This window comes from Nerophis lumbriciformis, linkage group LG32 (assembly GCF_033978685.3).
Source record: "Nerophis lumbriciformis linkage group LG32, RoL_Nlum_v2.1, whole genome shotgun sequence".
Classification (NCBI taxonomy): Eukaryota; Metazoa; Chordata; class Actinopteri; order Syngnathiformes; family Syngnathidae; genus Nerophis; species Nerophis lumbriciformis.
Genome location: NC_084579.2, coordinates 21,143,430 through 21,161,702, shown reverse-complemented (window position 1 = coordinate 21,161,702; position 18,273 = coordinate 21,143,430). Strand labels below are relative to the sequence as shown.

Here is an 18,273-nt window from a genome sequence, read left to right as displayed (position 1 = left end):
TTCTGGCATTTTTTTTTTTTCCACTAATGGGGTTACTCCGAATCCTCCCATTGCCCGTCTTCTAATACGACCTCCCCTGTGAGTGTATTTTACTTCTTGATTCTGCCAGTGGTTTGGGTTTACTATGGTTGCAGTATCATTTTGTTTCCTGAGTTCTACATTTTCCTCAGATTCCCAAGTGAACCATATTAGGGGGCAGGGCCGACCAGTACCAATATCGTTAACCCATATGTTATGGACCGTCTGAGCCATTGGGGTGTCATTTCTGCTGATTCACTCCTCTACCAAGGTCAGTGGTTTGGCTCAAACTCTAGTCATCGTGTGCGTCCACACTATTACCAGACTTTGCTTCCCTTTCCTTATTGGATGATTCAACAGAAATTACCTTTTTACAATGTACTAAGTGTACCCAGGTTGGTCTTTCCACTATCTTTCAAATGGTGTTAGTCCTGTTGTACTTGTAATGTTAATGTACATTTTTACTAAATATTTGCATAATGCTTTTGCTACTGTCAGCACATCTGCTTTTCCTTTAGGAAATATTTCTAACTACTTTGAAAATGCATCTACTATGACCAGACAATAATGTTTTCCTTCACTCTTATTTAGTTAATTGCATAGATGTTTTATACAATTTTTTTTTATAAGAATTAAACTATAGGAAGTATAGTACTTCTGTATAAGGGCATTCATATCCCTCCTGTTGAGCCATGAGTTCAACCTTGGCTCAATATTGCTGCTCACTTATACCGATTTTTCTTTGTAAGATTGGTTTATTGTCTGGACATACATAGATGTCTTTTTTGTTCAACATCATCCTCATAATTTCTTTGTATTCCTTTCATTGCTTGTCTCAATATATTGGTCAACTTGTTTTTGTAGTTCTTACAGCGTTTTTCAGCATTCTCTGTTCTTGATTTGATAAACGCCTTACAAAATCTATTTTTCTTTTTACATGCATTTTTCAAACTGTTTATCATCCAAGGTGCATTATTTTGCCTTTGTTTAGATCTGCATGGAACCTCAGGACAATGCTTGTTATACAGAGTAATATAATGTTTACGAAAAGAATCATAGACCGTGTTTATATCGTCTGTATACACCTCTTCCCACTCTTGTTTTAATAGGTCATACCTGAAGTTGTTAATATGATTGACACTTCTTTTCCTCTTAAGTATTTGATGATATGCTCTTTTAGGGAATTGATAGTCAAATATTGCAAATATAGGCAGATGATCACTTATGTCATTTATCACTAACCCAGTAGTGATGTGATTCCCTAAAACATTTGTAAAGATTTTGTCTATTAAGGTTGCACTAGTTGTGGTTACTCTACTAGGCTTTGTAATTAATGGGTACAGCCCTTTTTCATATAATATCTCTACAAAATCTGATGTTTGTTTATGTGAATCTACCTTTAGAAGATCAATATTATAATCTCCACAAATTACGATAGTCCTATTTTTATTTAGACCATTAATCATTTCCTCTAATTTATCCATAAAGATTTCCACTTTTGATCCTGGTTTTCTATATACACATGTAACAACAATGTTTCTGTTTTGTTCTAATTCTATCTCAACAGCTACACACCCCCATTAACACATGTATGGCCATTATCATACATTTAACTGGTCTGCATTTAGTTCATTATATACATAGAGGGCCACCCCTCCTCCAGTCCTATTGTCTCTGCTAGTGACATACAGATCATAGTCCTTTAATTTCAGATCAACCTCCTTGCCTTTCTTTATCCATGTTTCAGATAAAGCAATTACCTTAAATCTACCTTTAAGCGACTCCAAAACATTTTTGATTTTAGAAAAGTGTTTTGGTAGACTTCTACAATTAAAATGAATCAAAGAAAATGTATTTTCTATGCCTACGTCATCAAGTTGTTCCTCACTATAATATTGGAAGAATCCTTGATATGCTTAAATGTATGAGTCTTTGGATGCACTTCATTATCAAAATCAAATGTGTATCCATTTATCTTTTTCTTTTGGAGTACTTTGTTGTTGCATATCTTTCAGTATATCATGCGCTAGTTTGTAGTTTGAAATATGTATTTCCTTTTCTGTTGCTTGTTTTGCTGTTTTGTCAGCAAACACATTTCCTATTGATACTGTGTCTGTTCCTTTGGTGTGTGTCGCACATTTGCATATTGCTATTTTAGCTGGTAGCTGTACTCCTTCTATTAATTCTTTTTTCTCTCTTTTTTTTTAATCAGTTCTCCAAAGTGTTACATTTTGCATTAATTCTTATTGATTTTTCCCCATTTCTTCATTTATTTTTACTTTTCTCTCACGTTAGCACTTTGAGATTATTCTCCTATTTGCTTTTTCCTTTAACCTATTTTTATTTTTATTTGAACCTCCGGGATTTTTACACAATTTGTACCTGGAAAGATACACACTTAAACACACACTAACAAACAAACAAACACATTTGCAGCGATCTTACCACCAATGGCATACGCTGACAACATGACTAATTGGTGTCGTCTTTTAACAGTCATGCTGAGTTACTTTGATTGTTAATTTTTTTTTAATTTTTTATTATTTTTTTTTTTCAGGACAGTTTCTTGCAAAATGCCCTTCTCTGCTACAACGCCAACATGTAACCGCTGACGTTGTGGTTGTTGTCTTCTATTTTGGTTTAAATAGATTGTAATAGACCATATTAGATCTGCGTTTCCTTGTGTCCCTCTTTCCATTTTGAGAATTTGGAGTAATCCGTCGCCCCCTACAGAGCCGAAACTTATAAGGATTACTTTTGTTTTTGTTGTAAGATAGTGGTTTAATTTATTATTGTGGTACACGTCGCTTCTACTGGAGATGGTTCCCCAGTGGAGGTGTCTTGCCTAGAGCATCCACAATAACCCACTATTTACTTCTCACAACTTTCATATGGAGTGATAGCCTAATGGCGATTACTCCCACACACTCTCACATTCACACCTTTCAGTATATTGATCTACGGAAATTTCAATGTATATTACATGTGGACTCCGTCGCCCTCCAGGTTATTGTTTTTTACGGACAAAATTCAGTTTTTTATTCTGAATAGATCATTTTAGGTCTGTTGGACTCCGACGTCCCCAGGATAATGGCTTACGGATATTGCAAATAATTATTGTGGGCTCCGCCTCCCCCTAGTATATTTGTTTACGGATGTTACGGATTCCAGTTTTCGTGGTTCCGTTTACCTGCAGTATATTTGCCTCTTCAGTTTTAGAATTTTATTTTATTTCGGGTATTTCAGTTTTCGCGGACACCGACGTCCTGTAGTGATTTTGGCCTTTTTTCTTACCTGTTAGAGCCTAGGATTTACAGGGTTTGTCTATGCGTCGTAACCCTCGTCACACGCTTTTTCTTAGTCGTTTCTTTCTTCGTCAATTTAAAACGTACTCACTGCTCTCTGCGTTCCTTCCTGTTGTCCTCGGATTTCCGTCAGTCTTTCAATTCCAGCCCGAAATGAAGAAAAACCAGTTCCTCAATCAGGATTTGGTTGCCATGGTCCTCTGGTTTCACTCACTCATGCTGGAATCGTCAGACGTGTTGGAATCCGGCTCGAAGGACCAATTAGATGTCACGTTCAAACACAGGACATCTGTTACACAAGACAAAAGGCAAGGAATCAAACAGAGACAGAATTCAATTTGGACTCAATTGAGGAGAGACGGCTTCAACCTGTAACCTCTTACAGTGTCTTAGCACGCTCTGACGAAGAAGGTCTTCGTCTCCTCTTTTAATTCAGATGTTCCATGTTCACGCACCAACATATGTCACAGCAGGAATTGGGAGGTATGTAAAACAGTCATTGTTTTCGGTCGCTTTGAAGTCCAAGAAGAGGATCTCTCGGCCTTGGGCTCTTCCTGGATCCAGCTGGGGCAGGTGTTGGAGGACAATGGACAACCCCTCCCGTCTCCCGATCACAGTGACTTCAAGGGGGCAGCGGGTCGTAAACAGCGTTGACCAAATAGTTGGAAGAGAGTTTGTGAATTACTTCAAAGAGAGTTCGTTTAACACTTCAAAGAGAGTTCGTCCGGGAGTTGAGCACATCCTGCCATCTGTCCGTGCTGAAATCACAGTGGCGCTTCACGAGCCTTCCTCCTCTTGTTTAGCCTCGAAATACAGCCTTCATCTTCTCATCAGGAACATAATGCAATATAATGTTTCTTTTGTGATAACTTACAAACAATTATTCTAACAGTTTTTTGATACAGTGCCGTCTGAGGGATCGAAGGTCACGGTCATTCAATGTTGGTTTCCGGCCATGCCGCTTACGTGGAGTGATTTATCCAGATTCTCTGAACCTTTTGATGATATTATGGACCGTAGATGTTGAAATCCCTAAATTTCTTGCAATTGCACTTTGAGAAACGTTGTTCTTAAACTGTTTGACTATTTGCTCACGCAGTTGTGGACAAAGGGGTGTACCTCGCCCCATCCTTTCTTGTGAAAGACTGAGCATTTTTTGGGAAGCTGTTTTTATACCCAATCATGGCACCCACCTGTCCCCAATTAGCCTGCACACCTGTGGGATGTTCCAAATAAGTGTTTGATGAGCATTCCCCAACTTTATCAGTATTTATTGCCACCTTTCCCAACTTCTTTGTCACTTGTTGCTGGCATCAAATTCTAAAGTTAATGATTTGCTAAAAAAAAAAATGTTTATCAGTTTGAACATCAAATATGTTGTCTTTGTAGCATATTCAACTGAATATGGGTTGAAAATGATTTGCAAATCATTGCATTCTGTTTTTATTTACATCTAACACAATTTCCCAACTCATATGGAAACGGGGTTTGTAGTTGGTTTTCATATGTATGCATGTGTGAAATACATGGATAAGTAATACTAATCTAAGTAAATTGAAAAAACATTTTCAAAAACTGATATTGGCAACACTAAATTGGCGCTAGTGTGTGAATGTGAGTGTGAATGTTGTCTGTCTATCTGTGTTGGACCGGCGACTTGTCCAGCATGTACCCCGCCTTCCGCCCGGATGCAGCTGAGATAGGCTCCAGCACCCCCCGCGACCCTGAAAGGGACAAGCGGTAGAAAATGGATGGATGGATGGAAATTAAAAAAATAATACTTTTTTTCAATGATACATGAAGCTACATTTGGACTATTTGCTCAACATTGATACACACAAAAAACATGCAACATCACATTCTATCTTCTAAGGTGGCGGAGCAACGTCAGACCTACCTACTCAGTGGCCTAGTGGTTAGAGTGTCCGCCCTGAGATCGGTAGGTTGTGAGTTCAAACCCCGGCCGAGTCATACCAAGGACTATAAAAATGGGACCCATTACCTCCCTGCTTGGCACTCAGCATCAAGGGTTGGAATTGGGGGTTAAATCACCAAAATATTATTCCCGGGCGCGGCCACCACTACTGCTCACTGCTCCCCTCACCTCCCAGGGGGTGATCAAGGGTGATGGGTCAAATGCAGAGAATAATTTTGCCACACCTAGTGTGTGTGTGACAATCATTGGTACTTTAACTTTAACAATTGCAAAAGTCACAATGACAATTTAAAGCCCTAACACAAATATTGCAAAAGTCACATCACAATAATATAAAGCCAAGCCACAACACAATTGAAAAAGTCACAACACAACAATATAAAGCCACAACTCCACAATTGCATAAGTCACAACACCAAAATATAAAGCCACAACTCAACAATTGCAAAAGTCACAACACAACAATATGAATCAATAACACAATTGCAGAAGTCCCAACACAAAAATATAAAGCCACAATGCAACAACTGCAGAAGTCACAACACAAAAATATAAAGCCTTAACAGAGCGATTGCGAATGTCACAACACAGCAATATAAAGCCACAACACAACAATATAAAGCCACAACACAACACCTCAGACACACTTGGTCTGTTGTCACTTCCATTGCCCTTTGATATTGTTGTGATGTGGCATAAAGTTGTCGTGTTTTGTTGTAGAGTTATTGTGTTGTGGCTTTGTTGTTTTATTGTGACATTTGTATTTGTTGTGGCTTTTGTAATTTTTGGGACAAAGGCTGTGACCATGAATTAATTAAACCGAATAAATCAATTCGAAAATAGCTTCGATTTTTATTTTGTTGTTTTGATTAATCGTTTAATGAGTGTAGCTAATAAGAATCGATAAAAAAAAGGTAACGCTTAGATTGTTAAAAACGTGAATATAGCTGTCACATTGCTGCTGCAATAGAGCGCACATGAGAGCGGTGGCGTGTGGGTGCTGTGTGTGGCAGGAAACAGCAGAGATTCTGATTTATTTTATTTTATCAATGCCCACATGTTAAAAGTGAAATTCTAATGTGTATTTGCATTTATTAGCAAAAAAGAATGAAGTGTATGTCGAGAAGAACTTGTTTTCCTAAAATACGCATTGAGGCTAAAAAGTGTGTTCATCCAATTACTCAATTAATCGAACAAACTAATTAATTAATCGATTACTAAAATAATCGATAGCTGTAGCCCCACTTGTGACATTTTCTCTGCCACGATAACGGTGTGCTGAAAAAGTAGTATCAAGGCTACAGCTGTTGGTTATTTTAGTAAATGAGAAATCTATCAATTAGTTTGTTCGATTAATCGAATAATCGGATAAAACACACTTTAGAGCAGGGGTCTCAGACTCGCGGCCCACGGGCCAATTGCGGCTATAATTTTAATGTTAGTGCGACCCGCAAGTTTTATGTGAATGGCGTTTGACAGCGTTGTGTGCGGAGCTGAAGGAATCTACCAATCACGGTGTGGTATATGGCTCTCGAGGGCCGAACATTGACGTCACTTACGTGATGCAAGCAGAGAAACGTTTTGCCGCTTTTCCACTAGACCCGCCCTCTCTCTCTCTCTCTCTCTCGAGCTCTCTCTGTCACTGTGTGTGTCTCTTTCTCTTGCTCCCTCCCCCGGCCGGGGCCGGGGAGACGAGCGGTCCGGTAGCTTCCGAAGCACTCCGCCGAAGGAGCGAGCGACAATACAAAACTGTGGTGCACTGGACCCCAGCGCTGATACTCCGACAGAGAGTCGCTGGGTGAATCGGACGTGTAACACATTAGTCGTGATGTTAGCCCGTTCTGGGCTAATTGTGCTACCGTAACTGTAAACTCCACGGCGAGCCCACCCCCCCTCCCTCCGGCTCCAGACAGAGACGATTTTTGTCATTTGGGTCCAAAATACCCCTGCGTTAGTGGAAAAGCGGCAAATGAGTGAAAGCGACAGAAACTTTGCCATGGAGACGAGGGTTTTCTTACGTGCCTGGCTGCAGTCACACCGCGACACCTGTCCGTCAGTAATAACAGTCCCTGATAACCTGGAGCCTGCAGTGAAGAGAAAGGTTAGTGATGAGCAAAGACAATTCAAGGAAAAGTGGGAGATGCAATATTCCTTTGTTGAGCACAGGGGCACCCCGACGTGTCTTATTTGCACAGAGAAAGTTGCGGTGCACAAGGAATACAATTTGAAACGTCATTATACAACTAGACATGCTGAGGAGTATGCAAAAACATTTTTTAAGAAATCTTTTCTTGCGGCCCAGCCTCACCCAGACTCTGCATCCAGTGGCCCCCAGGTAAATTCGGTTTAAGGACCCCTGCTTTAGAGCCTCCATGCATATTTTAGGGAAGACAGTTAAAATAAACAACTTTTTCTGCTTGCCATGTGTATATTACGAGTAAAAAAATAACACCGCCACACAGATCACAGCACACACACACAAACGTCGCATGAGTGCTCCATTGCAGCAGCCTTGGGAAAACTATGTTTGCGTATTTAAAGCACCAAACAATCTAGATTTTTTTATTTTTTTTTAGTTTAGGTTGATTGACAACACTAAATTGGCCCTAGTGTGTGAATGTGAGTGTGAATGTTGTCTATCTGTGTTGGCCCTGTGATGAGGTGGCAACTTGTCCAGGGTGTACCCCGCCTTCCACCCGAGTGCAGCTGGGATAGGCTCCAGCACCCCCCGCGACCCCAAAAAGGGACAAGCGGTAGAAAATGGATGGATGGACGGATAGTTATTCGTTATGAGGTTGTTGTTATTTTATTAGTAACTCTTAATAAACAATCAAAGTAGCAGAATTCAAAATTAAGCTTTTTTTTTAATCATCGAATGAATCGATTAATCGTGGCAGCCTACAGTAGTAGCATTTCCGAAGCAAAGTACAGTCAAACTTAGTAAAAATAGTGTTATAAAAAGGTGCCACCATTGATTGAAAATCTCAGAAAATGTGAGGTTTCAAAAAATGTAAGTCATGATGATCAAAATGATAACAAATAAAGGCTTGACATATCTCACATTGCATGTAATGAGTTTATATCACATAATAGTTTCACATTTGAAGTTAATTGCTGACATGAATGGACTTTTACACAATATTATAACTTTTTGAGTTTCACCTGTATAATAGTTGTCAGGTTCAAACACTGATGACATCTATTAAACAGACGAGAAGCAAGGAATCATGCAGAGACAGAGTTAAATTTTGCTCAATTGAGGAGAGACGTGTTTTGGGCTGTACTCTAGTTACAGATCCAAACTATGTTCTAAAAGTCCAGCACACGTGCTTCCTGTATTTATTTGGGAGGTCCCTGGTTACATCACTGAAGCTGTCTCGACAGCTCCAGTTAGACACAATATATGATTATACAAAAAATGCAAATGTGCTGACAGTCGTGATTTCGCCTTGTCTCTGCTCTGTCCGTGTCACGGTACTCGATGTTCGGCCTTGGCAGTCAGCAGGCCCATTCTGGAATCAAACACTGATACGAGACTGGTTTGCAATCTTTTGGATTGCCAGCTTTGCACAAAGAAAAATAAAATTTCAGCACAATTGATAACTATAGCAACGGCCCTTAAGCATAAGAGTTGTGTGATAATGTATACATAATTATTCTAACAATATAATGACTGAGAAAATCTAGTGGGAGGAAAACATGCAATTTTTCTCTTGACTACAATTGAACATTCAATTCCTGAAAATTAGCAAAAGAGCAAATAGATGCAAGCTTTTGACCACAAACTTAGTTGCTGCTTGGTGACATTTGTCTAGCGGCAGACGTGAACTGAAGCGGGAACTGCCTGCCTCGGAGCCAGTCACAGTCTGTCTCTTGTCATGCTCATCTAAATGACAAGTCATTCATTTCAATTCAACAAATAATAGCGCTAAGGTGATAGGAGGTGTTAGTTGTATCCAGATGGCGTGTTAGCGTTACTGCTGCTGGGATGAGATCAGAGCGGTTCAAAAATGCAACTTTCATTTATACTTCTTGCATGCTGAGTGTTCAAATGTTTCAGCATATTACTCACGTGTCCTTCTCTTGATGAACCAGCAGCCTTATAATTATTTCAAGTAGCGCTATTACAATATTTTCTTGTAAAATGTAATCGTGCTCCGCCATTTTGAGATCCCCACCCAAAAGGATCGATGGAGAACTGTTTGGCTAAATACCTGTTTTCAATTCCCATCCCTAGTTAGAGTGCATAGATAAAATAACGCAGGGTGTATTCATTGTGTTTATCTTCTTCAAGCTGAACCAAGGGGCAAAAGCAGTAACTTCTGAAGCATTCCATTCTGCCCAAAGTAGGGGAAATACTCCCTTAACACCACAGGCTATACAAGCAGCCAACACATTACATAACACTGAAGAGATGAGAGGTAACATAATGCAAACTTTATCAGTACAAAATCCTAAACTTTACTGTGTGTGTGAGTGTGTGTGTGTGTGTGTGTGTGTGTGTGTGTGTGTGTGTGTGTGTGTGTGTGTGTGTGTGTGTGTTGGAATATTTGTAATTTGCTCTATGAGGGAGTTAAGCGATGTGTGACGGTGCGTTCAAATACCCACTAAGTAATGTTGCAATTCAACACCAACAAAGCAAGTATGCTTGGTAGAAAATGCGCAAACGTAAAGTAAGGCTCCACTCTTCCAAAACGCGCTAGCTGGATGCTAATTTACATTGGAACTGCAGACTGGCTACGTTTGTCATTAGCGATTTTACATGGCGATTTCAATACCGCCAAATTTGGTGGTGCAAACTACAATCGCCATGCTAGCATTAGCATGTTACAATCAAACAGCCGATGTGCAATGGGCACTATACTTACATTATGAATGCTTAGTAGGGCGCAACATAACACAGTCAGCCTTACTGTGTGTGTGTGTGTATGTGTGTGTGTGTGTGTGTGTGTGTGTGTGTGTGTGTGCATGTGTGTGTGTGTGTGTTGGAATATTTGTAATTTCTTTATGAGGAAGTTAAGCGATGTGTGCTAACATGACTATACTTACAATAGGAATGCTTTGTAGGGCGCAACATAACAGTCAGCTTTACTGTGTGTGTGTGTGTGTTGGAATATTTGTAATTTGCTCTATGAGGGAGTTAAGCGATGTGTGACGGTGCGTTCAAATACCCACTAAGTAATGTTGCAATTCAACACCAACAAAGCAAGTATGCTTGGTAGAAAATGCGCAAACGTAAAGTAAGGCTCTACTCTTCCAAAACGCGCTAGCTGGATGCTAATTTACATTGGAACTTCATAGACTGGCTACGTTTAGCATTAGCGATTTTACATGGCGATTTCAACGGCTCCAAATTTGGTGGTGAAAACTACAAAATCGCCATGCTAGCATTAGCACGTTACAATCAAACAGCCAATGTGCAATAAGCACTATACTTTCAGTATGAATGCTTTGTAGGGCGCAACATAACAGTCAGCTTCCTGGGAAAAGCTACTTCCGAACCTATCCTGTGCAGTGCTTCCATCTAATGTCTTGGAATTGCTAGTGCATTGCAAATGAGACTCAAATGTAATAAGAACACAAGCCGTAACAACTGAACTGCAGTTATCATAATCAGATCATTTTAAATGTTACATCAAAAAACGAAAATGTATGGTACCATGCAAAAAGTCCCAGGCACGGGCAATTGGTAAAGTATCAGTTCAAATGTGAAGGATACCCATTCCTAACTGTACCTCAACCTTTTCCAGAGAAAACGGTCAGGACAACCCAGCAAAGCGAGGCAACAAGGACTTGGTGAGGCCTGCCTGTGAACAATCAAGTATTGCACCATGTTTTTGTTTTGTGCCTTTGATCATTGACTAGTGTGCCCCCAGGTGATGATCGTCAACCCCGCTATGATAATCTACGCCGATCAAGTCTGGATGAAGAACAAAGGCTACTACCCGTCCACCGGATTCATTGTCTTTGTTCTCAGTTTGCAGATGTGTGATGAGGTAGGCTGCTGTTTGCGCTTCATTCACCTCACGCTTTGTATCGTCAGGGTCTGGTGTTAGTCCACCAATGGCTTTTGGGGGCAGCAGTGCACCAAGAAACACTTACAGGAACGTTTATGTTTTTAGACGCGTCGGACTCAACACATCCAAGTATAATCAAACCGTACCATATCGCCATACCCTATGTTGCATGTGACCCAGCACCGACTCAAACACTTGGCGGGCATAGCAGACTCAGCTGGATATGTTACAATTTTACATGGTAACAAAGCAAGCATGCCTGATAGTGCAATCAGGCTCCGCTTTTCAAAATGTGCTCTCTCGATATTGGATATGCCACATACATGCTACCGATTAGCGTTAACAATTTTACATGGTGATTTCAACACCCCCCAATTAGGCTTATCAGAAAATTAAAAAATCTACTAACTAACTACTAGCACAGTATACTATTACACATTAGAAAGTAACCCCAACCACTAACCCAACTGAAGTGCAGTAACATTCTCTAAACATCAAATTATTTATACATGAATGTCGGTTAGCAAAAAAACAAAATGTTATGGGCAAATTTTGATGAAACGTTCAAGAAATGTCAGAAATGGGATAAAGAAAAATGCTTAAATTTTGGGGTTAATCCAGATAATTTCTACTACGTTGCCTTATGTTTACATTACAAGGCTGAACTTCTTGGTTTGTGTATGCTAGCTTCCCCGCCTCTACCCACAGAGACAAAAAGAGTGGCTGACTGACAAGAGGCTTCACCCCGTTTACTTCATTGCACTGTAGAACAAAAGCTCCCAGGTGCAAAGAGTGAACCCTCTTGCAGCCTGTTTGCAGGCGGCAGACGAGCAAAACTTAACACGCCGACATGACAATTTTATTTATACTTCTATTAATTACCAGCGCCAGGAAGTAATGCATCCGCTGCGGTTTGTTTGTTCGTTAGCGGCATACGTCAAAAGGTTATGGGAGGATTTTGTTTTTTATCCCAAAAATGGGATAAAGAACAATTGCGACCCTGAAGGGACAAGCGGTAGAAAATTGATGGATGGATGATTAGACTTTGAAGATGATCCGAATAAGGTCTGCGCGCTCTGAGTGCTTTTTCTAGTTTAAAGTATGTTTTTCTTTTCCAGGTGAGTGTTTTTGGGTATGGAGCAGACGCAGATGGAAACTGGTCCCATTATTTTGAAATCCTACGGAACAAAGATCTGAGAACTGGACTTCACCCTGGCGTGCATGAGTATGAAATGATGCAAGAGTTGCACCGCAATCACGTCATTCGTTTTTATAAAGGAGTCTAATGTTTGTCTAATATTAATCATCTTTTTTTCTTTACGTACGTCAGCTGCTTTTTGAAGCACTTGCTTATTTCGACGCAATTTTCATCATTTCACTTTCTAGCCACAATTCAGTATTGTTGTGCTCTCATTTGTCCCAGGTAACAAAATATTAGCTTTTGAATCAATGTCTTTCATTGTTTATGTCGCAAGCCATGTGATACAAATTATTTCTGCCACACTCGATTGGCTTCTGGATGCCTCGTTTACACTAATGACGTACATTAAAACATGGACTCTTACTTTTTAATAGGAAGGAAAAATCATTGTCATATATCAGAGGCGTTCAAAGTGTGGCCCGCAGCTCGTTTTCTTTGTGGCACATTTTGAAAATACTAGTAGGAAAAAAAAAACACGAAAAAGTGGAATAAAAGAGCATACAGGTGAAATGTACTGTAAAAAAGTTACAATGCTGACTCTAATAACACAAAACTACAATGCAGGCTGATTTTTTTTCTTTGAAACGGTCATTGCCCCGAAAATAAATGAATTAAAATCAACATTGTTATGAATTATTGACCTATTGAATGCTCCAATTACTCCACATTAAATATTCCACTTCGAAGTATTTTTGGGGGAAAATATTGCAGATGTTGTGTGTTTGCCGTAAAAAAAACAAAAAACGTTATCTATTAAAAAAAGGGCTTAATACAAACAAACAAAAAATCACAAAACAATAAAAACTCAAATGATTTATAATCTGAGGTTGAGCTAGAAATTTAAGCTTGGAAATTAAAATAAATAAAATGTACAGTATGACTTATTTTATTTTTTAACACATAACTGGGGGCCCTTTTGGATTTCTAAGAAATTCAGTATGATTTTTATAAACTGTCATTGCCCCAAAAATAATAATTAATTAAAATCAATGTTTATAATCAATTATTGACCTACAGAAGGCTCCAATTACTTCACATCAAATATTCCACTTTTAATTTTTTTTTTTTGAGGGAGGGTAATATTGCATATTTTGAGTTTTTACCATAAAAAACAGGGTTTTCGCATTGAAGATAAAAAAAGAAAAAATATGGTGTCAGTTTATTCCTCACATGCATAAAATTACAACATGATACATCACATATTTCCAGTTTTTATATACAAGTGCATATGCATACTTACACTCATGCACATAATCACGTTTCATCAAACATATATTAACGTTGTTGCCCTAGGGTGAACTGGGTGTAACACATGGCACACTGACAAAGCTTAACCTATTGTGACTATAACAATTTACAAGGTTAATGTAGGTTGCTTCTTTCTCCCCCTCCATTTTTTCTGCATTCTTTCGTATCTCAAGTTATCATTACGTATATGTATTGTTGCATTTAAACAACTGTATTGTTGATAATAAAGGTAAATTATTGGTATTGTTCATTATCAATAGCGCTATTTCTATTGGTATTTGTATTGATCCATTTGTAGTGTAATAATGCTCATTGTCATTTCTGTATTATTTTTTATTTTTCGCTAACTGCTTATTTGCTATTACTTTTACCATCATGTTTGTACATGTCGTATTTGCTGATGTTGCTCTATTGTTGTTTTTGTTGTTGTTTGCTGTTGTTGTTTTTGTCTCTCTGTCTAATCCCCCTCTTGTCCCCACAATTTCCCCCTCTGTCTTCTTTTTTTCCCTCTTTCTATCCCCTCCTGCTCCGGCCCGGCTGCACTAAATGATAATATGAATACATTTAATAAAGTCAAATACAAATAAGGCAACAAGAGAAGTATCCTACACTTCTCTTTTGTAAAGTAAATCTGAACAGCCGACATGGGCATCTACATCAACTATACGATTTGCCTGAGAAGCTGGACAGGACACCAAAAAAAAAAAAAAACATATTTCCAGTTTTTCATTACAGCATGTCTGAAAATGAGTAGTTTATTTAACCCTACCCCTTTACATATAGCAGTTTCTAACAAATTTGTTTGTAGTCAACACCACAGTGAATAAAATAAATGACAATAGACAATAAGTAAGTAATTATTTAACACAAAATATTCAAAAATAAGGAGTTAAGTAATTTATGGTTTTCATTCAGAAATGAATAAGATGCCATTTTTTGATAAGGTTCAGGGTGTTTATCAAGATTCTTCTTCTTTGTACTTTATAAACACTTTGAACAGTTTCTTAAAGTGTATCATATTCGTACTGTACGTTGTTTCAGTTTCAGTTTATCATCATCAGACTCAAGGTTCATACATCCATCCATTTTCTACCTATATCTTACATGACTGACACGAGGGTTAACCAGCTGAGCAATGATGACGTTCTGAGAAACATTTAGTCTGCATATAGACTTGTACATTTGACGTCTGAGCAAAGCCTGAACTGAGTCGATTCTAACCTTCCAGAGCAGCTCACTTGCACTACACCATCTCGGTTGTTTCAAGTGTCCTTATGCAAGTATTGTAAGTAGGGATGTCTGATAATGGCTTTTTGCCGATATCCGATATTGTCCAACTCTTTAATTACCGATACCGATATCAACCGATATATACAGTCGTGGAATTAACACATTATTATGCCTAATTTGGACAACCAGGTATGGTGAAGATTAGGTACTTTTAAAAAAAAATTATAAAATAAGATAAATACATTAAAAACATTTTCTTGAATAAAGAAGTAAAACAATATAAAAACAGTTACGTATAAACTAGTAATTAATGAAAATTAGTCAAGTTAACTGTTAAAGGTTAGTACTATTAGTGGACCAGCAGCACGCACAATCATGTGTGCTTACGGACTGTATCCCTTGCAGACTGTATTGATATATATTGATATATAATGTATGAACCAAAAACAGAAAGAAACAACCCTTTTGTGTGAATGAGTGTAAGGGGAGGAAGGTTTTTTGGGTTGGTGCACTAATTGTAAGTGTATCTTGTGTTTTTTATGTTGATTTAATAAATTAAAAAAACCATACCGATAATAAGAAAACCGATACCGATCATTTCCGATTATACATTTTAACGCATTTATCAGACATCTCTAATTGTAAGCAACCAGCAGTTCATGTATGCTCACTTTCTTTAATGTATACGCAGTGTAGTGCGGGGTACAATATGCCCTAAAGAGATCGAACTTCACTTGGTCTGAACACATGTTAAATTTCCTTCTCAGCTTGTTTAAGTATTTTGTTTTAGTACAGAAATTCAACATTTGTGTTGTTAGATCAAAATGTGGAAATGTGAGGTCTCTCTATCCTCTTTAGTTCGACATGGCATGTCGCAATATATTATGGTTGGTCCCATACATACATATTGAGCAGTTGTTGGCATCCAGCACTGCTGGGAAAAAAATGCCAAACAGTCAGCATACATGAGATGGTTTAAGAGTTTTTTCCAACAACACAGCCTGTTGTACAGGCGCCGAGTTGATGACAAAGATCATCCATGTAGATATTAAAGCAGCGCTAAGTAACCTTTCAACCTTCATGAAATATTTTCATAACTTTTGGGATGATACACGGACTTACAACTGGTTGAATGACACCTCTGTCATGGTCTTAAGGCATCTATCGCTTTCACTGGCCTTTGAGGAGGGTGGCAGGAACCTTGCCACACAAAAAACTACAAATGTGCTAACTTACTTTACGGCATACATCACTCTTCCTTTTCCTCATTCGTCAAAAAGTCGGAAATCGATAGGAAGGTTATTACTGCTATCATGGAAAAAGCTGCAAAACAATAAAAAAAATAAAAAAAATGTTTTGCCTGAGGAGACAAAAAAAGACAAAGAGAGGCTACCCGGATAAAAAGACAGTCAAGGATCAACACTGGCCGGCTTGCACTCGCTACTGTGAGTTTAAAGACGAGGAGGGATTTCAGACCGATGCTGCCTTGGTTGTGTTCCTGCTTTACTGGTGAGTAATTTCCGATGCTCAAATCAAAATGGTAATGCTAATATTAACTATTGGAAATTTGCATGGTAGCAATAAGTAGCCACCAGCTTGATTGTTTGCAGTTTCACAGACACGACCAGCCACGCAACAAACTCAAAAGTACTGTATAAAGAAACCACAAATATAAAGTTTGAGTAAAATATGTAGGTTCCTACTGTGGAAAGATGAGTCATACTGAAACATTGTGGTATTATCGGCAAAATCAACCAAAACGGAAAGTTCTTAAGTGGAGCTTTAAAAAGGGCTGGACAAAGTAGCCCCCCCCCCCCCCCCCGGCGGACGGCGTTACTAGCACAAAAACAGTCGGAAACTCCGTTGTGCCATCTAACCTGTATGCTATGGTTGTCCATGCTCCCAATTTTGCCTGCTTTAACAAGAGTGATGGACAACATCGAATCTGGCAACAGTCTGTGGTTCATAAGACCAGTGAAACAGATGTCAGGAGAGCAGAAAACCTTAGGCTGGCAAGCTTAAGGTATTCTGCAGTGATTTGGTCTGAGCCACATGCTTTGTCATAATTGAGTCGTGTTATTGCCTGACAGACTTCTTTAGTTAAAATCCCTACTGCAACACTATTGTCAATGGTACCAACTACCGGTATGTACGGATCACTTTTCACAGATTTGCGATTCATCACTGAATAAGACTTTCATCCAGTCATCCATAATCGCTTTTCTTTAGCTTATTGAAATCTTGTTTTTTCTGTTTAGATGTTAATGGTGGTATTTTGATTAGTTTTTCTGTATTTAAATCCCATTTCCTTCAGGCACTTTTTTACAGTTCAGACACAGATGGTGATTCCAGTTTTCACCCATTCATTCTTGATTTGGTTTGCTGTGCATTTTCTGTTTTCAAGACATATTGCTTTAAGTTTTCTGTCTCGACACTTTGATGTCTTCCTTGGTCTACCAGTATGTTTACCATTTACAACCTTCTCCTGTTGTTTGCACTTCGTCTAGATTTGAGGCACAGCTGACAGTGAACAATCAACATCTTTTGCAACATTGCGTGATGTTACCTTCTTGAAGTTTGATAATCTTCTCCTTTGTTCACTTGACATCTCTTATGCAGGAAAACATGATTCATGTCAATCCATCTGGTGCAACAGCTCTCCAAGTTGTGAACACACATTTTGAACTGCAGACTAATGAACAGACTCCCCTCTTCTACTAAAAAAACACAAGTGTCATTATTATGAAAATCATTAATTATGCTTCATACTTGCATTTGTACGCTTCTCTGCATTTCTGGTCTGACGTCTCTGACGCAGGGTGATCATTTTTTCCTCAAAATTGTGTGATTCCATTTTTATAGGAAAGTTGCTGATTACCACAATTTATTTTCGTGATTACTTTTAATGTGACTAAAAGCCAGAAAGTTGCCATTTGAAAATACTATTTTGTATCAAGTCGGTTATCTTTTTTTCTATAAAATTACATAACTGAATGAACATTCCACAAGTCTGAAAAATATATACAATTACGATCCCTGAAAAATTATGAATCCAACAGAGAATGTTATGATCTACATTAAACAGTAATTGTGCAGAATGTGAATAATGCATCTACATAAAACAACTTCAACTTTTCACAATAAAGTTCAACAGAAGTTTATAACAAGCGCATGTTTGCATCAATAAATGTTACTTTTTAACTTAAGGTGTTACACAGCAACAATTTAATTATATTCTTAAAGTAGCTTACATGTTTAAACACAAACAAAACAACTCAAACATTTTGTGCCGAACCTAATTTAAACATTCTATTTTAT

At 38.4% G+C, this 18,273-nt stretch overlaps 1 protein-coding gene across 1 annotated transcript in view; it reads left to right on the top strand.

Annotated features, from left to right (window-relative positions):
- Window positions 1-13,073, top strand: part of LOC133574603 (CMP-N-acetylneuraminate-beta-galactosamide-alpha-2,3-sialyltransferase 1-like) — a 37,569-nt gene extending 24,496 nt beyond the window's left edge. Inside the window, exons 5-7 of the mRNA XM_061926785.2 lie at window positions 11,010-11,055; window positions 11,136-11,255; window positions 12,395-13,073. Of these exons, the coding sequence (XP_061782769.1) occupies window positions 11,010-11,055; window positions 11,136-11,255; window positions 12,395-12,562 (334 nt within the window). The 3' untranslated portion in view covers window positions 12,563-13,073. The remainder of the gene's footprint in view (window positions 1-11,009; window positions 11,056-11,135; window positions 11,256-12,394) is intronic.
- Window positions 13,074-18,273: the final 5,200 nt, after the last annotated feature.